The 21,717-nt window shown below is 54.0% G+C and overlaps 7 protein-coding genes across 7 annotated transcripts; 4 read left to right on the top strand and 3 right to left on the bottom strand.

Moving 5' to 3' along the window:
• The first annotated feature begins 69 nt into the window (after positions 1–69).
• B0H65DRAFT_46866 (uncharacterized protein) lies at positions 70–1,316 on the top strand. Its single transcript, XM_062826971.1, has 2 exons — positions 70–769; positions 841–1,316. Exons 1-2 carry the CDS (start codon positions 201–203, stop codon positions 1,229–1,231), a joined length of 960 nt encoding a protein of 319 aa, XP_062686785.1. The 5' UTR covers positions 70–200; the 3' UTR covers positions 1,232–1,316.
• A 383-nt stretch (positions 1,317–1,699) lies between these two features.
• B0H65DRAFT_451904 (uncharacterized protein) lies at positions 1,700–3,060 on the top strand. The gene has a single exon (XM_062826080.1). The coding sequence runs from the start codon at positions 1,973–1,975 to the stop codon at positions 2,675–2,677; it is 705 nt and encodes a 234-aa protein (XP_062686786.1). The 5' UTR covers positions 1,700–1,972; the 3' UTR covers positions 2,678–3,060.
• Positions 3,046–6,109, top strand: B0H65DRAFT_46869 (glycoside hydrolase). Its single transcript, XM_062826973.1, has 3 exons — positions 3,046–3,606; positions 3,668–4,222; positions 4,318–6,109. Exons 1-3 carry the CDS (start codon positions 3,413–3,415, stop codon positions 6,026–6,028), a joined length of 2,460 nt encoding a protein of 819 aa, XP_062686787.1. The 5' UTR covers positions 3,046–3,412; the 3' UTR covers positions 6,029–6,109.
• A 118-nt stretch (positions 6,110–6,227) lies between these two features.
• B0H65DRAFT_505326 (Alpha/Beta hydrolase protein) lies at positions 6,228–7,486 on the bottom strand (the record flags this gene model as incomplete). Its single annotated transcript, XM_062827983.1, has 3 exons — positions 6,228–6,977; positions 7,047–7,148; positions 7,223–7,486. 3 exons carry the CDS (start codon positions 7,484–7,486, stop codon positions 6,228–6,230), a joined length of 1,116 nt encoding a protein of 371 aa, XP_062686788.1.
• A 1,816-nt stretch (positions 7,487–9,302) lies between these two features.
• B0H65DRAFT_418072 (major facilitator superfamily-domain-containing protein) lies at positions 9,303–11,321 on the bottom strand (the record flags this gene model as incomplete). The annotated part of the gene is made up of 3 exons (XM_062824122.1): positions 9,303–9,822; positions 9,881–10,589; positions 10,661–11,321. 3 exons carry the CDS (start codon positions 11,319–11,321, stop codon positions 9,303–9,305), a joined length of 1,890 nt encoding a protein of 629 aa, XP_062686789.1.
• Positions 11,322–13,668: 2,347 nt separating this feature from the next.
• B0H65DRAFT_416157 (3-hydroxy-3-methylglutaryl-coenzyme A reductase) lies at positions 13,669–17,246 on the bottom strand (the record flags this gene model as incomplete). Its single annotated transcript, XM_062824030.1, has 2 exons — positions 13,669–14,032; positions 14,089–17,246. The coding sequence occupies 2 exons, from the start codon at positions 17,244–17,246 to the stop codon at positions 13,669–13,671; spliced, it is 3,522 nt and encodes a 1,173-aa protein (XP_062686790.1).
• A 2,668-nt stretch (positions 17,247–19,914) lies between these two features.
• B0H65DRAFT_47060 (Isochorismatase hydrolase) lies at positions 19,915–21,560 on the top strand. Its single transcript, XM_062827050.1, has 2 exons — positions 19,915–20,167; positions 20,594–21,560. Exons 1-2 carry the CDS (start codon positions 20,021–20,023, stop codon positions 21,320–21,322), a joined length of 876 nt encoding a protein of 291 aa, XP_062686791.1. The 5' UTR covers positions 19,915–20,020; the 3' UTR covers positions 21,323–21,560.
• Positions 21,561–21,717: the final 157 nt, after the last annotated feature.

Below are 21,717 nucleotides of genomic sequence, written 5' to 3' on the forward strand. Positions count from 1 at the left end.
TTTGCCTTTGCCTTATAGGATTTTTTTTTTTCTTCGTTGGGCCTCACCATCATATTCACTTCTTCACATCTAGACCCTCAGTGTCACCCTCGCCACCACACACAGTCTCTTGTCTTTGATTGCTTCTCACTCGCCTTTGCGGTACCTCTGTCTACGACTCATCAACTCTTTCAACCATTACACAACACACAACAGCAACTATGGACAGAATCGCCAACGACACGACCATGCAGAACTCTGACGCCCTTACCGAGGGTCGTCGCATCTACATGGGCAACCTTCTGTACTCGGTCAAGCCCGCTGATGTCGAGGGACTCCTTCAGGATGCCGGCTTCACCCAGTACGAGAAGATTCACATTTCGGTTGATCCCCTTAGCGGAAGGAACCCCGGCTACTGCTTCATCGAGTTCACCACTCGTGAGGAGGCTGAGCGCGCTCTTGAGAGCTTGGCTGGCGTTGACCTCTGCGGACGTTCCGTGAAGCTCGGACCTTGCCATCCCAAGACTTCTTCTCAGCGTCGTGAGGGAGCCTCCGCCTCCCCTGCGCCCCGCTCTACTTTCGATCGTTGGGGTGACTGGAGAAGCGGCAGCAAGCCCGCCGCGGCCGAGGAGCAGAGGTCGTATGGCACTCAGAGGCGCAACACTGGTAGTGATGCGAAGGAGGGCGTTGTCCAGAACAACAAGAGACTCTATGTTGGTGGTCTTGGCGAGATGATCGACCAGGAGCAGAACGACGCTGAGATCCGTGAGATCTTCCTTGGATTTGAGATGTGAGTGGAGAGCCTCCTTGTGGTGGGAAATCAGCCCAGTTTGATGTGCAGGCGTATTAACTTTGTGACAGTGTGACTATCGGAAAGCGTATCGCTCCTAACCCACTTTCGAGGCCTCAGAACGGCAGCGGTAGCCACCACTACTGCTTCGTCGACTTTGCGTCCGAGGAGGAGGCTGAGCGTGCCATGACGGCGACCAACGGCAGGCCCATCTTGGGCGGCACCCTTCGTGTCTACCCTGCCAAGTCCAAGGCTCCTGTCCGCGAGTCTGAGGAGGGCTCCTCCTACAGGCCCCGCGGCGAGCGCACTGAGCGCACTGAGCGCCCCGAGCGTGCCGAGAGGGCCGAGCGTGCCGAGAGGGCGGAGCGCCCCGCGAGGACTGATCGCAACCCTGAGCGCCAGAGGGAGATCCTCGGTGCCAGGAGCTGGAGGACCGGCCCCAGCGCCGTTGCTGCCGAGTGAACAACATCATGATCGGTTCATCAAGCGCTACTGTCCAAGTCGGCACGGATGTGCCCTAGTTATACCCCTCCGTCAAATCAACCTTCAGAGTGTCTCATCCTGGCGATGGAGACAAACAATGAGGTCGAAAGCCGCCTCGCGTTCGGTGGCGTTGTGAGCTGGATGATACATGGCATGCAGTTGCTTGAACTGGTCCAGACTCCCGCCATTCGATGCAGTTGAAGGGGCTGAAGTACGGATGCATGAGCGGCCCCATGCAAAAGGCCGAGCAGCCAGTGCTGCAAGTCATTTGTTTTGGTTGAGCGAGCTCAATCAGGGCCGATGACAAGCGAAGGGGGAAGGCACTAGAGAGGGAATGGATGGATGAAGCTACAAAAAGGGGGTCTCATGATAACAAGGGGGGAGCAAAAACACCCAGCGGGAGCAGGGTATGAATCATTCAAAAATTGCCTTCGGGTTGTACAACCACATCTGGTCTTCAATGTGCCTTCTTTGTCCTCTCCGTGACGCGGAGATGCCCCAATGGCCTCCTCATTTGACGACACTCTCAAGCCCCTGCTTTTTTAAAACTTACGTTCAAGTTCAAGATTCTTACACACAGCAGGTTCGACTTCCATACCGCTGACCATCTAGGCCTAGAAGCTCGATTATCTCGCCTTCTTGCTAGCCCTAGAAAGACACCTACATACGGCTTCCATATACGGCTTCCATCTGTCCGGATCTAACTCAACCCTCCTAAGCATGGCTTTCAACTCCAATTCCAGCCTCGCCTTACTCACCACCCTAAGCCTCACAACCCTCACCAACGCCGATGTCCCCGTCTCCATCTTCTCTTACACGCCTTACCTTCAACAGCGAGAATGCGTCAAGGATTGCATCTGGCACTCGGGCTTTACAGCAAAAGACCTTATTGTCGCCCTTGGATGCAGCGGGCCATGGGTTAACGAATGCTATTGCAGCGGCAACGACAATTACGAACACGCCAGTACGGCCAGCTCCTTTCTCCAGAGCTGCGTCGCCGATAGTTGTCGGACTCCGTCGACGGACATGCTGGTTACGAGCGCTTTTGGGGTTTATAACGAGTACTGCGCGGAGGCGGGGATGGCTATTCCTTTGGTGGTGGCTAGTACCACGGGGTCTGGTGAGGTGACGGGTGTGGTGACTGAGTCTGTGGGAAGGGGGGAGCCGACGGCGGGGTTTGAGGATGGGACTGGGTCGTTGGGTACGGGTTCAGGTGAGTTTCACCATCTTGCTTTCTCCTTGAGCCTTTGCACATTTCTGCCTACTCTTTCATGGCCGATTTACTACTACATTACCAGGCTTATCCACCGGTGCGAAAGTCGGGATAGCAGTCGGTTCTACCGTCGTTGCCTTGGCACTGGTTGCATCTGCTGTCATTACATGGCGTCTCAAGGTCAAGGCTCGTGTATCTCTTTCCAGACGTAAAGATGCCAGGGAAGTCAGGGCAAACGATGCCGGAAAAACTGAAGTTCCTCAACTGCAAATTATCCGGCACTCAGGACTCCCAGCAGCGACCATTCGTTACAACTAGGTTGCCGAGATATGTCAAGCAAGATCTTGATGTCAAAACGAACTATCACGGTCTAGGTGCCGCATGCATGCAAGCGTTCACCGGTAGACCACCGGTAGACCGGCCCTACCGGATATTGCACGGCCCCGGCCTGTCAAAGGTGAAGTCGCAGCGTCATTGGGCCGCATCTACACTACATCTCCGCGCGCGCGCGTGCCGTCCCGATCTCTGCGGCCGGGATCGTCAAATCGTGCATGAGCTTCTCCGCAGTTGCAATTATCCGGAGTGTGCTTCTGAGGAGAAGAGGAAATGAGGAGATGGGGTGGCAGCCGCCCCAATAGGGTTTCAGCCGCTTAATTACAAAATCTTGGGGTAGGGACGACGTAGTGACAAATGACAAGGGAAACAAGGCAAGTGAAGGAATATCTCATTATCATGTCGTCATATACTGCGGGCTTCAACGGATGAAGATGCCGTCGACGATGCCGATATTGGGAAGCATGGGAACAAAACTGAAGTCTTTTTCAGATCTCAAGACGGCAGATGGGCATATGAAGAGCCGTCAAGGCGCACCATACCTAGCCATCTCTAGATATCCTCACTCATTCATACAACCAAGCCTGTCAACTACAGCTTGTCTCCCATGAATCATGAAGCCACTCACTTGTTCCTCCATCCCCTTGTTTGCCTGTATCCTTACGGCCCATGCCTTCCAGTTCCCCGACTGCAGCAGCGGCCCTCTATCCAACTCCATAGCATGCGATCCAACCGCCTCAGCCCCCGACCGCGCAGCATCGTTGGTTGACCAGTTAACCATCGACGAGAAGCTCGTCAACCTCGTCGAGTAAGATACCCCAATCCTCATCTTCACATCTTAACACTGAAACTAACTTTCACCCAAACAGCCGAAGCAAAGGCGCTCCTCGCCTCGGCCTCCCACCCTATTATTGGTGGTCCGAAGGCCTCCACGGCGTCGCCGGCTCCCCAGGCGTCCACTTCAACACCACCGGCTACCCCTTCTCCTACGCCACCTCCTTCGCCAACGCCATCAACCTGGGCGCCACCTTTGACGACGAGCTTGTGTACGAAGTCGGCACAGCCATCAGCACCGAAGCCAGGGCATTTGCCAACTTCGGGTTTGGCGGGCTGGATTACTGGACACCGAATATCAACCCCTACAAAGATCCGAGATGGGGGAGGGGGGCCGAGACGCCCGGGGAAGATCCCCTCAGGATTAAAGGGTATGTGAAGGCGCTGGTTGCGGGCTTGGAGGGGAATGGGACGGTGAGGAAGGTGATTGCTACTTGCAAGCATTATGCTGCGTATGATCTGGAGAGGTGGAGGGGTCTGACGAGGTATGAGTTTGATGCGATTGTGAGTCTGCAGGATCTAAGTGAGTATTATTTGCCGCCGTTTCAGCAGTGTGCGAGGGATTCGAGGGTGGGGAGTATCATGTGCAGGTATGTTCTTTCCGTCAGTCCTAGAAGCATCTCGTCGCCAACCGGATCTCGAAGTGGGAGTTGTACATATGCTCACCCGTCGGTCCCAATACCAGTTACAATGCCCTCAACGGAACGCCCGCCTGTGCCAACACTTACCTTATGACTGATATCCTGCGCGACCACTGGAATTGGACCGACCATAATAACTACATTACATCCGACTGTAACGCCATCCAGGACTTTTTGCCCGATAACCACAACTTCTCGCAAACGCCCGCCGAAGCCGCCGCCGCCGCTTACATAGCCGGCACCGACACCGTCTGCGAAGTCTCCGGCTGGCCGCCCTACACGGACGTTGTGGGCGCCTACAACCAGTCCTTACTGCCCGAATCCGTAATCGACACCGCCCTCCGCCGTCTTTACGAAGGCCTTGTCCGCGTTGGCTATCTCGACCACGGCTCATCCTCAAATGGCCCCTTCTCCTCGCCAGCTTACGACGCTTTGGGTTGGAAGGACGTCAACACCCCTTTGTCCCAAGAACTAGCCCTCCGTTCTGCCACAGAGGGTATCGTCCTGCTTAAAAACTCCAACAACCTCCTCCCTTTGAGTTTTACCGGAAAGAAAGTAGCGTTAATAGGCCACTGGGCCAACGCCACCGGCACCATGCGCGGTCCGTACTCTGGTATACCTCCCTTTTACCATAACCCTCTGTACGCCGCGCAGCAGCTGAACCTCAGCCTTTCCTACGCCAATGGACCTGTGATGAACGGAAGTGACCCCGATACTTGGACCGCTACCGCGCTGGCGGCTGCGGACAAAGCTGATTTGGTTTTATATTTCGGCGGGACGGACACGACCGTTGCTGCGGAGGATCTCGACCGAGAGTCTATCGCGTGGCCTGAGACGCAAGTGGCACTGATGGCGAAGCTGGCGGGGCTGGGGAAACCGATGGTGGTGATCCAGTTAGGCGACCAAGTGGATGATTCTTCTCTCTTAAGCAACGGGAACGTGTCCTCGATTTTGTGGGTGGGTTACCCAGGCCAGTCGGGCGGGACGGCCGTGTTTGATGTTTTGACAGGCAAAAAAGCGCCGGCGGGACGATTGCCTGTGACGCAATATCCGGCAGGCTACGTGGAGGAGGTGCCGTTGACCGAGATGGAGTTGAGGCCCTTTAACCATTCTTCGTCTGCTGCCTCTTCTGAGGACGACCAAGCCGATATTGAAGGCGACTTGACAATCCAACTTGAACGCCGCTCAACACCCGGTAACAAAACCCTCTCCTCCCCCGGCCGCACCTACAAATGGTACTCCCGCCCCGTCCTCCCCTTTGGTTACGGGCTTCATTACACCACTTTCAATGTCTCCCTCTCCCTCTCCCTTCCTGCCTCCAACTCCCTCTCCATCCCCTCCCTCCTCACCCCCTGCACCGCCGCCCACCTCGACCTCTGCCCCTTCTCCCCTTCTGCCAACTTCACTCTCTTCCTCTCGATAACCAACACAGGCCTCCGCACCTCCGACTACGTCGCCCTCCTCTTTTTGTCTGGGGAATTCGGACCTAAGCCGTACCCGCTCAAGACGCTGGTGAGCTACAAGCGGGTGAAGGACATCAAGCCGGGGGAGACGGTTACGGTCAGTGGCGAGGAGATACCGGTGAGCTTGGGGGCGATTAGTAGGGTTGATGGGAATGGGAACACGGTTTTGTATCCGGGGACCTATCGGTTTGGTGTTGATGTGGATGGGTTACTGGATGAGGAAAGAGAGGTGGTAGTTGGATTGACGGGTGAGGCGGCGGTGCTGGACGAGTTTCCGCAACCGAAGGAGTAGAGTAGGGGAAGGGAGAAGAAGAGAGGGGAAGGAGGGGAGAGAGTGTCTGGATAGGTCACACAGAAAGGCTGGAAGACCAGCTAGGATATGGGTTTGTATATACGATGTTTATGGTTCAAGTATGTACATCGAAGTCATCATCTTTGTAAGGAATCTTCCCCCAACTCCTCCCTCACAACACACGTCCTACCACACCCCTTTACAAGCACTGAGAGTACCAATCGTTACTCTTCTGGCAAGTGTAAGGGCTAGCGCAAACAGTGCATCCAGTCCAGCCATTGCCTCCGCACTGGCCCCAGTGCTGGCTGGTGCATTCACCATTGCTAGCAGAGCTGGTGGTCGCCGGAGCAGTCGAAGTCTTCTTGGTAGAGGTAGCCAGAGTAGTGGTAGGAGCAGCGGTGCTAGGCGAGGCGTTGTTGCCAGTAATACCAAACCACTCAAGATCATCTTGAGCAAAGACGGGGATGTTATGTGTGATTCCGGCGCCGTAATCACCAACGAGGTTAGGGCCGTAGACGTACTTGGTCCAGCCCGAAGCAGGCTGGTTGGAGATAGTCTGCCGGGGCTGGCCGTACGTGTAGCCGAAGACGCCGGCCCACTGCTTGAGCGTCTCGTTGAAGTTCTGCGGGTAGAGGGTGGTGTCGGCGGAGCCGTGATGAATGAGGATCCTGGGGCGCTTGCCGGCGTAGCCCGGGTACATGTTGAAGACGGTGTTGGCCCACTCCTGCTGGGTATGGATGGACTTGCCCCCCGAGCAGGTCGAGTTCCAGCCGTTGACGGTGCCCGTGTAAAAACACCCGGCAGGAACGCCGGCGTAGACGGAGGCGGCGGCGAACATCTCCGGGTAGGTGGCGGCCATGACGTTGGTCATCATGGCGCCGGAGCTGGTACCGGTGACGAAGACCTTGCTGGCGTCGGCACCGTACTGCTTGATGGTGTAAGTAACCATCTACATACGATGTGTTAGCATCATCAACCTTAACATAATCATCTAGATGCTGTCTGAAGGAAGACTTGCGTTGGCAATGGAGTTGCTGTTGCCTCCACCGTTGTGGGTGAGAGAGGCCGGCGACGAGACATCCCAGCAAGTGCCACTGTAGGGAGACTCGGGGTAGATAACCTATCAGCAAGCAGCCTCTGTTAGTGGTGTCCTCGAGGAGAAAGAAGGCCAAAGCCAAGAACGCCAGCACTCACAATGTAGCCATGTGTGTCAGCCAACTGGGCAAACTGAGTGCCCTGGTAGAAGGCCGAAGCAGTGCCGCTGCAGTAGTGGATGGCGACGATGATGGCGGGCTTGGTAGCGAGCTTGTTGGGGACATAGATGTACATCTTGACGCCCGAGGGGTTGGAGCCGAAGTTGGTGACCTGCTGGAGCGAAGCGCGCTTGACCATCTCGGCGGCGCTCGCGAAGGAGGCGCCGAGGGCCAAAAGGCCGGAGGCGAAGGACGAGAACTTCATTGTCGTCGAAGATGGATTGGCCTTTCTTTCGAACAGCGAACTTGTCGATGGATGATACGGCTGGAGGAAACGGGTGTCTTCCTCTTGTCGAGAACCTCATAAACTTGGACGGCCATGACATTGCGTGCCCTCCCCCTTTATACGTTTATTCGCAAGCACCATGGCACCAACCTTGGCCAGCTTGGAATAGAAGGACCATGGGGTGCATGATGGATGTTACCATAAACACCACCGTCATGGTCGGCATGGCCGGTGCGGACTCGATTGCGGACGGTCAAGTTCCGGATGAAACACGGTGGGTGAGTTGCATGAGCCGGGGTTTTGAAACAGCCCGTATTGGCTCATCCTGATCCGCGGTTGTCACAGCTACCATCCTGTCTCTCCTTCGAATATTGCGAGGCCATGTTCGCGGTGTGAGCCCAGTGCCGCTGACCCAGACGATATCAGGTTCATGTGTTGTTGCTCGGGGACCTTGTGTCTGGTGATGATTTGGGGAAGGTAGGTTATTTCTAACATGCACAAAGACCCACTTTTGTTAGTGAGTATGAACTTGGACGCAACCCTCCCTTCGTTATATCAAGACGCCTCACGAGCCTCAAACAGAATTTTGATTTCTGCTACTTGGAAGGAAGTAAGCTCTTTATTTAAAGTGGTTTGACCAAAATAGATTTTCACTTCTTAATGAATCATGGCGAAAGAGGAGAGTGTGCGAGGCAAGCCTAGCATAGCACCAAGGGAACCATAACAGACAACAGAAGTAACGATGCACTGTTCCCAACGGAAGCTCAAACGCCTTGTCGTTTTCTTGGCACGGGGGGGATTGTGCACACAACAACTTGCAACAACTTTTTGGCATTTGGACCTTCGAAACGAAGGAAGCAAATCAACCAACTCAGGTCGATTATCAAAAGAATTACTCTGCTGATAGTCTAAAGTACACTGACTTCGAATGCACAATCATTTTTCTTGTATCTCCCTATTTGGTGGAGATGCAAAGCGAATGACGTCTTGTTCGTTTCGTTTCGAAGGTAACCCCTGTGCCAAGAAAACGACAAGGCGTTTGAGCTTGGGAATGGTTGCACCTCGCTGTAAGCGCACCACTACCACGTACCCGGTTACCGCTTCTGTACCGCTCCAATCCCCTCCCTTCCCCAAGCCAAGATATTACTCTTCTAGGAAAGTGTTTTTCGCCCGGCGAGCCTCAACCCACCCGTTACGAGGGCACAGACATTTCACCTCGAGAAACACCAGGGCTTCGCGAACAAAATCCTGGTTTTGGCGGACGGTATCCTTCCATCAAAAAGCGGGAATGCTTCTAGCGCGCGGTAATGGAACCTTCTTCTCCGCATCCTTCGCGGGCTTCGCTTGTTATTTTGCCGAGTGGTGCGAAAAATAGTCCGAACACACACTCGGTGCAATTGCATCGCCGGCATGGGGAAGCAGTCCTTCTTCTGTACGACTTCAATCATGGATACTTTCACGAAAGACTTTCTTCTATGTTCGTATATGTGTATGTGTGTGGTCTTTCAAAAGTGCCGTTGATGGGAGGATGTAGTTATGTTTTATGTACGACTTTGTATTTTGTATTGTTAGGAGAGAGGGGTATCTTATCTTTTGTTCGTTTATCGTTCATGTCCTGAAAGCCGAATTATACAACTAGAATCCAGGACGGCATTCTCATGTTGAATTAAGGATATACTGGTTTGATCATGTAGTCCAGTCCGTATTACTCCCTCTTTTCCCCCCTCTCACGCCCAACGCCGCCATCTTTTCCAAAACCCATCCCAACTCCAACCCCCTCTCTCCTCCCAAAAAATTACCCACTAGAACCCTTCTCCTCATCCTCAGGAGTCTGTCTCCTCCCCTCAACCGCCGCATCCTCCTTCGCCTTCTTCATATTATCCAAACCCGTCTTGTGCTCCTCATGCTCCTTACTCAACGTCCTCGAGCCGACAAACAGCGAGATGAACAGGCCCAGCCCCGAAAAGGCCACGTACACGATGTACATGGTGCGCAGGGCGTTGAAGTAGGCATCGCGGGCGATTTGGCGCTGGTCGGGAGGCAAGGAGGCGAGTCGGCCCACGTTCGACGCGGCGCTTCCTCCCGTCAGGAGGCTGGCATTTTCGGGGCCCAGCTGTTGGACGAGCCGCTCGTGCTGCTTCTCCATGCGGTTTTGGAAGACGACGCCGCCGACGACGACGGAGATGGACGTCGAGAGCTGCCGGATGAAGCCGAATGTGCCTGTTGCTGCGGCGACGTCGCGGCCTGGGACGGTGGTCTGAAGAGCGATGAGTGGTGCTTGGAAGTTGGGACCAACTCCGATGCCGGCAACGATCCTGTTTTGACTGTCAGTTATTGCGATCAAGGTAAAGAGAGATCAAAGGAATAACTTACTGGAATATGATAATCTTGGCCCAGTTGGGCCTCGGCTCCAAGTCGATGAAAAGACCAAAGCCCAACGTCATGACAGTCATGCCAAAGATAATCGGAGGCAAGTACTTGCCCGTCTTCTTGATATAGACACCGGTAGCAGCCGACACGATGGACAGCGACATGGCAAACGCCAACACATAGACTCCCGACAACAACGGCGTGGCGCCCAGCACAGCCTGGAAGTAGAGCGGGAGGTAGTAACTACCAGAGATGAAGACAAATCCCTGGCAAGCACACACCAACAACGAAGCCACGCTCGCCCGGCGCTTGAACAGCCGCATCGGGATGACGGGGTACTCGGCGACCTTCCACTCGATCAGACCAAAGATGCCGATCATCAGGACGCCGAAGACAATAAGGCAGATGACGGTGGCGGACTTCCAGGGGTACGATACGCCGCCGAACTCCAAGCCGAGCAGGACCATGAGCGTGCCTCCGACAATCGTCAAGGAGCCGAGCCAGTCAACCGCCATCAGTCCCTGGCGAATCGGTGTCCGCGGGTTGTGCAGCTTGAGGACAAACGCCAAAATGGCCATGCCCACTCCCGAGATGGGCAGATTGATGTAGAAACACCATCTCCAAGTCACCTTGCTCGTGAAAGTACCTCCGAGAATGGGTCCGATCGCGCTCGCCAGTGCCCAGACCATGCCCATGACACCAAAGTAGATACCTGTAACAAAACCCTGTCAGCTTTTTTTGACTTCCCCAAACACTTGTTGTGCCCCAGAAGTTGCAACATACCTCGTTTCCGCATCGAAAACAAATCACTAATACAAATATTCACCAAAATGATGATCCCCCCACCGCCCACACCCTGAATCGCCCTCGCAGCCAGTAACATGCCCATATTCTTGCTCAACGCGCAAATCAGCGAGCCAACCCAAAACACGGCCACCGTGATCAACAAAATCGGCTTGCGTCCCCAGATGTCCGAGATCTTGCCCCACATGGGCGCCGTTGCCGCGTTAGCCAAAAGGTACGCCGACCCGATCCACGTGTAGCCCGTCGTGCTGTTGAACTCCTCCGAGATTGTCGGGATGGCAACCGTCACGATGGTCACGTCCAGAGCGGCCAGGAAGAGCGCGCTGGCTAGGGCGAGGATGATGGCTGTTGTTTCGAGGTTGGTGCGGCCTTCTTCGGGGGCAGCGGCTGACGGGCCGGTGCCGGGGCCGGTGGCCGCCGTTGGTGGGTCGGTTGGCGGCGCGGTTGGGTCGGCATTTTCGTTGGCTCTTTCGAGTTCTTGCTCTTTCTCTTGCTCTTCCTTTGCTTGTGAGTTGTTAAAGTTGTTTTGTACCGTGTTGTCGGAACTGCTGCCGTTGTCTGAGGCGGCTGCCGAGGTTTGTGTGAGTGTGGCACTGTCGACGGCCGGTGTCTCTCGACTGCCACGCGCCGCTGACGCCATGTCTCGCTTTTGGTTTGTCACTGGATGGTGACTTTGTGACAGGCGCAACGCTTTCTCTCTTTTGTAAGACCGGGTTAAAAAGTGTTGAGCGTACAAGTACTTCGAGATGTAGACGTCTTGCCAACTGTTGATAAGTGAGAAGAAAGCTTCTTTTCACACTTGTCGTCTCAGTCGCCCTCGCTTGACTATCACAGGAATGTTGTTTGCGCCGTTGTGAAGAATGCCTTGTGCGACCGATCAGGGAAGAGTGGGAAACCGGGCGCAAACGTTCGGTGGAAGCCGAGAGTCGGAGGAGAGGTAGGTAAGAGAGATATCGTATGCGAAAGCGTCCAGCCGTTCACTGCGATGATCGTATTTGATCCCCGGGATGATATCGGAGGATTATTTGATAATATAATAATAAGATATCGGAGGATTGTTTGAAAATAATAACAAAGTCTCTTGCGATACGAGTCGCAAAAAAAAAAAATGGTCTCAGATTAAGGAAGAAATGATATCATCCAAGAATGAAACCAAAACCTCGGGTCCAAGTGTTGCAGTGGCCGGTGTCGCGTACACAGTTGAAAGTCCCAAAATGTTTGTCCAAGAGGAAAGAACAAAACAAACTTGGAAGGAAAGAGAAATTTAAAACCTCTGGACTTTGAAGTTGTAGTAAAAGAAGAAAAACTTCAAAGCAAGCAAAGTATCTGAATTAGGGAAGGTGCGCGTTTGCTTCTAGCCCCACTCCCCGGAGTTTGGCGTGTGGTCGTTAGGTAGCTCCGACTTATATGAGAGTGACTAACCCCACAAAAACTTTCTACACCATCCTAAATCCCTAACTCCAGGTCCAGATATATCCATGACGGCACCGAAGCCGGGTACGTAACACGTACTTGTAAATGAGCAAACAAGTGAACAAAACAGTCATAACAGCAAAGAAATGATGATGATTAAGAACCTACACTACTTCTACGTACATACCGGGTTGATGGATGAAACTGTATTTCCGTATTTGTCAGAGTGTGTCCTTGCGGCTGCCTTCACAGTTAGATCCGAACCGAGAGCCTGACCTGGCTTGAGGTTTCTTGGGCCTTCACAATCCGCGAGTTATCAGTCATACCGACTGTCATAACAAAAGACAGCGAAACTCCCCCGATTCGCGCGGAGATTAGGGAACCTTATATCCGGGAGACTGAAGAGAGAGCATGAAGGGCTCGGAGGAAACGGTTGGTTGGTTCGGTCGATTCCGACATTCACGACCACCCTTGCGAATCTTTGGGGAAGGTTGGGAATCTGGGGATCTTTGAAGTCTGGACCGCCCTTTGACCTTTCGCTGTGTACCCGTGCCTCGCCCCCACTTTTTTGGATCTCGCCAGGCGGCCAGACTCGGTAAAGTTGATGGGGGGAAAGTTGAAAAGACTAAACGATTACGTACGAGCCGAGCTCCGAGCGCAACGTTGAAGTGAAGACTGAAACTGATTGGACCTATCGCATCATTTCTTTGACAGGACGTTGTAAAGTGTAGGGCGTACTCGTGCTGACGCGGAATCGGACACTGGCACGCGACGGGAAACAGAAACTCAAACAAAGACTTCCACTTCCAACGCCCATTGCCCCACCTCCCCGCCACGTGCCGGGCGCTGCCCGAGCGGGGGCACGGGTTGTGAGTGGTGGGGCCGGGTTCGGGAGTTTTGAGCCGAAGCCGGGAGGGGAGGAGTTCGGGAAGTGGGGTGCCGGAGCTGTGGTCAATTGGTTCTCTATCGCGGCAGCCTCAGTGAGTACAAGGCGAAATGGAAAAAGTCCCCTCTCCAGTTACACAAGTCACAACGGTCTGCAGGTGTCCGACTTTGCCTTGACGAGCTTGACACAAAGCACGACCACCACCACGTGAGGAAATACAAACTAACAAAGGTAGGTGCACGCACTGAAATGAACAAGAATCTAGTTCTTTCTATTAGAATCACCTTTCGAGAAAGAAAACGTATAAACTAATATACTCAAACGTTACAGTCCTTCCAGTGACACACTGACCACTCAGTATCCATCCATCCATGGCTCGTGTCTCTGTATGAGCTTCGCACTAATTACCGGTTACTGCTAGCAGCAGTTTATTCATCCCAAGTAAAAAAAAATGTAGTACGAAAACAGAGTCCCGCTCTACGCCCACGACTCCTATGCTTCTTTCTTTTGATGCATGCATGCGGTGGGCAGCACATAAACTTTTCAATCCCCATCCCCTATCTAACGTAGTGTATAGGTATAAGTATATGTATATAGGGTATGTACAATAAAAATTACCTTGAACATTCAGGCGTAAATGTCCAGGTTAGATCGTTTCGGTCCATGTTCGTCGTGACCGATTCATTCCTCAGCGACGCGAACGCTCGACCGCAGCAGCGCTGGGGTTGGCGCTCGTCATCGTGAGACCAGCAGCGGCAGCAGGTGCCGGTGTGCTGGTGCGGGTGGAAGGGGCGGAACGGTTGTGGGCCATGTGCGCCCTAACCAAGTGGCCGGCGGCAAGAGCACTGCAGAGAGACAACTCGCCGGCCAGGACGGCAGCGGCGACAACGCGAGCCAGACGCCTGGCGTTCTCACCAGGGTTGGTAGGATGAGGACCGCGGACACCGAGCATGTCGAGCATGGCCGACTGGGGCTCGAGGATGGTGCCACCGCCAAGGGTGCCGACTTCAATGGAAGGCATCGAGACGGAGATCTGGAGGTTTCCGCGCAGGCTATAAATATGTTAGTCATGCATCTCTACGTTATCTAGGGGAAAATGGATACTCACTTCCTCATGAGGGTGATGCAGTTGGCACTTTCAACCACCTGGGCGGGATCCTGGCCAGTAGCAAGGAAGATAGCCGCGACAATGTTAGCCGCGTGGGCATTGAAACCACCAACGGAGCCAGCCATAGCGGAACCGATCAAGTTCTTGTTGACGTTAAGCTCGACAAGGGTATCAACGTCAGTCTTGAGCACGTTCTTGACGACGTCACCAGGAATGATGGCCTCAGCGACAACGCTCTTTCCGCGTCCGTCGATCCAGTTGATAGCGGCAGGCTTCTTATCCGTGCAGTAGTTGCCACTGACGGAGACAATGTTCATATCCTCGAAACCCTCGTTGTACATGACGCTAAGGGCGTGCTCGACACCCTTGGAAATCATGTTCATACCCATAGCATCACCAGTAGTAGTCTTGAAGCGGATGTAAAGGTTGGTACCGGCGATAGCAGTCTTCATGGTCTCCAGACGAGCGAAGCGAGACGTCGAGTTGAAAGCCTTCTTCATGATAGACTGTCCCTTCTCGGAATCGAGCCAAAGCTTGGCAGCACCAGCTCTTTCAAGAGTCTCGAACTGAACGCAAGGACCGCGAGTCATACCATCAGCAGTCAAAACAGTAACAGCACCACCGCCAGAGTTGATGGCCTTGCAACCTCTGCTGGTGGAAGCGACCAAGACACCTTCAGTGGTAGCCATAGGGATGAAGTAGCTCTGTCCGTCGATAACAAGGGGACCGGCAACACCAACAGGGAGAGGCATATAGCCGATGACGTTCTCGCAGCAAGCACCGTGGACCTGGGCCCAGTTGTACTTCTGGTAAGGAAGCTTAGAGTGGTCGAGGACGTTGGTCAACTCGGTAGTGGCCTTGGTGCGAGAGATGATCGTGCGGCGAACCTTGACAGCGCGAGTGAAATCCTTGAGCGTCTTCTCGAGAGCATAACCGGGGATCTTGCCCTTGAGCGAGAGGTGAACGATTTCCTCATCATTGAGCTCGTGAGTACGCTTCTCCGCGAGCATCTTATCGAGCTCCTCCTTAGAACGGATAGTAGTAGCGCGTTGGGCGGCAAGGGTAACAGCGCGGTTCTCCTTGGCCTGAGCATCATTTTCGTCATCAGTGCTGGACGGGGTAAGAGGAGCAACGGGGCTCGAGGGAGCGGTGGGCTTCATGTACTCTCCCAGGGGAAGGGTGGCAGACGCGGTATCGTTAAACTTCTGTGCCTCATCCAGCTCCTTGGGGTTGATGGGGTGATCCGGAACGTTGGGGTCCTTGATGCCCCAGCGGGCAGCGTTGAAGAGATAGCCGTTGAGCGCAACACTGAGAGCGAGGGCAACCACAATCCACTTGGACAGGATAGGGTCCTCCAAGCTCTTGAGAATACTGCCGACCATGCGGCCACCATAGCCACCGAGGTTGGCGTAATCGCCATCCTCAACACCGGCCGACTTCTGAGGGAGATTGTAGTGGATAGAAGGATACTCAAGCTCGTAGCGGATAGGAGTAAGGACGGTCACGACAGTTTCCCTGCCATCGGCGCGGGCGGCCTCGAGAATGATATCCAAACCGTTGGACGCAACCTTGAAAGGGTCAACCGGAGGAGGCGTCACGACACCGCCAAGACCACGAGCCCACGAAGAGATGCTAGAGATGGAGTTGGCGCTGCGGAAGGGAATGGCGCAGAGGTTAAGGGCGTTGATCAGAACAAAGCCGGTAACCATCATGACCTTGAACTTGGGGATATGGGTGCTCTTGAGCTGACGACCGAAGATGGTGGTTCCAGGCTGATCCTTGCCATCAGCGCGGGGCCAGTCGTTGCTCTGGGCAACATTTTCAGCAACGCGACGGCTGACGCCATCCTCCTCCAAAGCCTTGCGCATCTCAACGTGACGCTTGATGCGGTTGATCTCGAGCTTGATGCAGAGAATGGCAGTGTAGAAGGAGAAGAGCAGGATGCAGTCGAAGAAGAGGATCCACGCGGCAAGGAAGCAGAACTGCTGCAGGCCGCCCTGGACGCCAGAAGCAGCGCCCAAGACAAGAATACCGGCCTCAATGGCGTAGTCCTTGACAATGTCAAAGCCCTTCTCCTTGATCGCAAGCTGAATAGCGGACTGGATGTTGTGGGCCGAATCAGCCTTCTTGGCGGTCTTGCCAGACTTCTCGGTCGGGCGGCGGTGGTCAATGGCATGCGACAAAACGGCGCGGGTCAGAACAATGTTCTTCTCAAAACCAATGGTAACGACCAAGAAGGGCAGACCCTCCGAGAGCAAAACCATGGTAATGGGAACCCCGAGCTTGGTGGTAACAAGGAGACCAAAGAGGAACGCGAAGATGGACGAGAAGATAACGCTGGTAGCAAGCCAGAAGTTGGATCCCATGCGGCGCATCGAGAGGAAGAGCGAAACGAAAGTGAGGTGCATCGAGATGTAGCCCAGAGCCATGATGATGATATCAAGAGTCTCGGCGTTTCTGAGGAGATCGGTGAATTCAACCCAGGCGTTCTGAACCCACTTCACAATGCTGCTGCGAGTCTGGACACGGGCAGCCTTCATGATCCACATCTTCTTCTCGTGGCCGCGCTCGGTCTCGATGGTCTCCTGCGAGGAGACGGCATTCGGAATTTCCTGGGCGTTTGTCAAGAACTCGGGAGCTTGGCTGTACGGGAGAGAGAAGGCGAGCGCGCTGTCTTGGGAGTAGGTGAACGAGATGGCGGTCGAGGGCAGAGGCGTGATCGAGAGGTTGCTGGGGATGGGAACGGCGTTCATCTGCGCGACAGCGGGGCCCGACTCGGCGGTATCGGGGAAGACGAGGGTGAGAAGAGCGAGGTGGTTGGCATTCGCAGGAATGGGAGCTTCGGCGTCGTGGTTTTGCCAGTTCCATTCTGTATCGGCACCGGCGCGAAGCATCCTACTGCCCGCCTGGAGCGACTCCCAGTCGGCCTTTCTGACGCTTCTGGTGACATCGAAGAGGCTGTTCTGCAGGAGGCCGATATAGGAGGAGCTGGCGAGCAGAGCGACGAGAACAATGGTGTGAATTGGGTTGGACGAGGTGATCTTGGACAATTTTTGGAGCGGAGGGGTGACCTTCTTGTTTATCCACGAAGGTGCGGCGGCCTGGGTGGCCGGCTGCTCCCCTCGGAAGCGCGAGGGGAGAAGGCTCGAGGCGATCATGTTGGCAGATGTTTAGGGGGGTTGGGACTGATCACCGAGATCCGACAGACATTGAGCAGGGTCGAGAGTGCAGTAGATATGGAATCTAGGACGAAGCAAGCGTCAGTAATCATCATCGAGACAAGACGACGCGCAAGAGGCGCAGATGGTTATAATAAGACCGAGTTGGCGGTCAGCAGCAACGCGTGCCACAAGGAGCGAACTACGCCATCCGCAGGCTGCCGAATATTGAGAGAAACAACACTCTTCTGCCTAGAATTATGGTGATACTGCTGAAGGAGGATTACAGCGCGAAAGGGCCAACTTACATCAGAGGTTGCGATCAATTGTCGCGGGTACAGAGACTGCTTTGACAGAACCGGTGCTGCGCTTGGAAAGCTGTCACGCGCAACCTTGCGTCGTGCGCACTGGCCCCAAGTACAACAGGAACGGGGAGTTGGAGAAACCGCTGGAGTATCTCTCTTCCCGCCTTTTGCTTGCAGAAAGTCCGATTATTGCAAAGAATAATCAGAAGTGCCACAGTCCCAAGGAACTGGAAGTTGGTGCAACAAACTGATGTTCAGTTGGCAGCTGCAATGAAGCTGCTACCTCGAGGTACGGTTGATGTACCTTTGTTGGTGGAGGGGAAAGGGAGGGGAGGGGGAAGAAGGATCGTGAGACAATGTTGAATTGAGCAACAAAAAGTCCAAGATCCTGGAACTGTGAGTGAGGTACTTCTCCGTCACTTCAATTGTTGCTTGCTCGACTCCACGAGATGAGGAGGCGGAGTGGGTGTTGTCCTCTTGGTATGGAAAATAAAAACCAAAAAAAATAAAATGGGAAGGACCAGGGAACCTCTGGGTTGGACGATGCCAGCCAGTAACACGGGCCACACCCGCTTTTGTGTCTCCCCAAGACGCTCCAACCCGTGGCCTTTCCTGCTGTACGACGACCCCCTTTTTCTCATGACGGAACATTTTGCTACTTGGACGGGTTCGCAAAAACACATACAAAAAGACTCTACTATGCTCGATTTGGGCTACGCTGTGTGCACCGATCCATATCTTTTGCTTCAACCACCAACGATATTTCAACACGCCGTCCTTGAGCAGCGGCCTTGGGCCCGAATGTTGGGGTAGAAGAGGTCGCCTCACCGCCTTCACCTGCATTGTTCCATTAGAGGTAACATCGCTAGTGTCGTTCTGGATATGCCACCATTTCTTCTTATCTTGTTTTCCCTCCATCCGGCGCATGTCTACCGTACAAATACTCGCCGTTGAATCATTATTTCACTGAGTCGGGCATCCATGTGAACATGCCAGTGTCATCAGCTCGGTGTTCAACACTTTGCGCCGGCTATATGCGATGCTCGATGCGATGTGCAGTGGCTTGAGACAGAGTGTGCAAGTGGGAACAGGCCGTGCCGACTGGATCGTTCACTTTGACGGCTACGTAATGATTGTACGCCTCCCCCTTTTCCTATTGTTTTTTTTTCCCCAACGAACACTTTCCGGCTTCCAGAGATACACATTCATTGGTTGTTCGCCAGGGCTTTTCTTTCTTCTCGTGAGCAGCGCCAACTGAGCCAGTCATCACGGGCACCAAAGTTGAAAGACGAAAACCGCGGCATGGCGAATCGACATGATCTCCCAGACTCCCTCCCAGCTGGGCAGCTTTGTTTCAATTCCAGCCTCCTCCAGCCTCTCCAGGTTGTCCCCTGGAAATCATCACGTTGCAATAACCAGCCCCACCGAAACAGGCCGAATGGATTTATGGGCTTATCCCCCACTATCGTGACCGTTATCGTCCGTTATCGCCCGTCAAGGTCGCTTGGACGTGGCATCCAATTGCAGAAGGCTCTCGGCTGGATGAGCTCGTTGATCCCCGGCCTGGAAGAATGGTGTTGACCCATCGTTATCGATACCGGTTGTTGCTTATCAGATGATCTGATTATTTCTCACTGCCCCTCCATCTCCGTCACGACTCCATAGCGTCGCCATATGCCCCTCCATGATCGGCCGTCTACGGTTCGTGAAACTATTGTGAGCTCCAGCAAACTTAACGCTCAGTTCATGGGAGTTTGGCTAATGTTTTGGTGGTAAGAGTGTACGGATGTTGAACTTGACAGGTTCCTCGGAATTCAGCGTTTCTCTGGAATTGGGGCTTTCGATATGATAGGTGAGCTGTCGCAATGACCATCTGTTCTCGAGCCGGACTTTGGGAGCATCGAAGCTGGGTTTCGACACATGAAACCCCGCCGAAGTGCAGACGTTCGAACTGCGTTTGTACCCAATGCTACCGAGTGCAATGTCCCCTCACCGTCAACGGCTACACGAAGTGTTCGTACGCGGAGTTCATACTCGAAGTTGTGTCTCGTTCGTTGCAGTTTTCACAGTACATAAAGGGCCTCCCTGCCTATCCAATGTCAGATTCAGCTCAAGCTGTACAAAGGTAACGAGAAACTATACCATGCTGACTTCAAAAGGTCGACATATCTGCCAGGAACAACCAAGTTTAGTGGATCCCCTGGCCTCTGACAGTTGCGGACTTGCGGCAGGGCTGGCTTTACCCTTAAAACCCTAACCCTTGCGCATTGACCGTTGTCGCCGTTGTGTTCCTGCGGCAGGTCAATTCTAGAATGCGCACAGACGCCGTTCCTTGGCGGTATGCGCCGATGGATGGCGCCCAGGGACCTTATCAGCGCTTATCTATCCGTCTTAACGGCCATCACCAACCGCCGGATTCTTCTCAAAGAAACTGAAAAGCCGTCTTCTGAATAAACACACCCAAACAACATGGGTCTCCTCGAGTGGTTGATGCCCCCAAGCATCTTCAATGTGTTCCAAACACGCCTGCTAGATAACGAGCAAGGTGCTCAACTGGAGCCCGATTTCCGGCCGGCTCTCCTGGTGGTTGACATGCAAGAGGACTTTTGCCCACCGGTAAGCCCTTTCTGGACCTGCTTCCTGCACATTCCTGTACAGATTCCGCGGCATCATCTCCTTGAAAGTTTTTCATATGACATGGCTATCTTCACTTGTGCCTTTTCTCTCGAAACCATCATCTCAATCCTCGCATCGTTTTGGTCTGCTTCATCACTTCACTTCATTCCAGAAACCAGGAAAATCGTACAGTGGGGAAAACCATGTCATTCGTATTACCGTGTAAGCCTCATTCTACGGACAAACAGGCCACTCACAATCTCCCAATGGCTTCGGTGGCTTGCAAAATTACAAAGTCACATCACATCTCATCTCAAACTCATCTCACTCATCAAATCGCAACCACTTACTTACTCAATCTCATTTTGACCTTCACTTACCCTCACCTATACCCAAAACACTAATTAACCACCACTCTCCTTCTAGAACGGCACCCTCGCCGTCACAGGCGGCCGCTCCATAACCCCCCTAATCAACACCCTCCTCTCCTCCCCTCTCTTCGTCCTCCGCGTCGCCACAAAGGACTGGCACCCGCCCAACCACATCTCCTTCGCCTCCAACCACAACCACACCTCTTCCTCCTCCCCCTGCTGCCCCGAGTTCGCCGGAGAAGCCATCCCCTTCCTCTCCACCACCACCGTCCACAACCCCCACAACCCCTCCGAATCCTACACCACCCGCCTCTGGCCCGCCCACTGCATCGCCGGCACCCCCGGCGCCTGCCTCATCCCGGAATTGGACGTCTCCAAAATCGACAAGATCCTCGAAAAGGGAACCAACCCCCTCGTCGAAATGTACAGCGCCTTCTACGACCCCCTCAAAAACCCCCGAGTCTCGGACTCCGGACTGGCACAGATGTTAAGGGAAGCGAGGGTGACGCATGTGTATGTGGTGGGACTGGCGGCTGATTATTGCGTGTGGAGCACGGCGATGGATGCGCATAACGAAGGGTTTGAGACGGTGGTGGTGGAGGAGGCGACGAAGCCTGTTGACGAGGAAGGATGGAGGAGGTGTAAGGAGGCTTTGGTGGCCGAGGGGAAAGGGGTGAAGGTTGTGAGGTGGGAGGGGGAGGAGGTTGGGAGGTTGTTTCCGGGGGGTTTGGTGACGACAGGTGTTGGTGCTGGGGGTGAGGAGGTGGAGGAGGAGAAGATTTGAGGAGGTGGAAGGGGGAGGAGGGAGGATTGGAATTGTTGTGAGGGGGTGGACGAGGTCAGTGGGAAGGCTTGGGCTTTTTGTTGTGCTTTTGCAGGCGGGCGAGGAAGGTACCTTATATGCAGCGCTGGCTGTTCCGGCTGTATGATGGGAGCATGACAACATGCAGTGCACACACAGGCATGGCATGGCGGACCATGCTTCGGGACGGATACTGCGTCGCTTCAGCGCCTGCGTTGCGTTGCGTCGCGTGGCGTTGCGTTACGAGTTTTACGATTGTTTATTTTTTTTTTCGGCGGATTAGAGTTGACTTTGTTTAAGCTTAGCGATGAGCGCTATCAGCGATAGAGAGAATTTTGATACCCTTCCAGGAAGAGGACGGGTAGATACCGACACGC

This window comes from Neurospora tetraspora (genome assembly GCF_033439725.1).
Source record: "Neurospora tetraspora strain CBS 560.94 chromosome Unknown B0H65scaffold_1, whole genome shotgun sequence".
In the NCBI taxonomy this organism is placed as follows: domain Eukaryota; kingdom Fungi; phylum Ascomycota; class Sordariomycetes; order Sordariales; family Sordariaceae; genus Neurospora; species Neurospora tetraspora.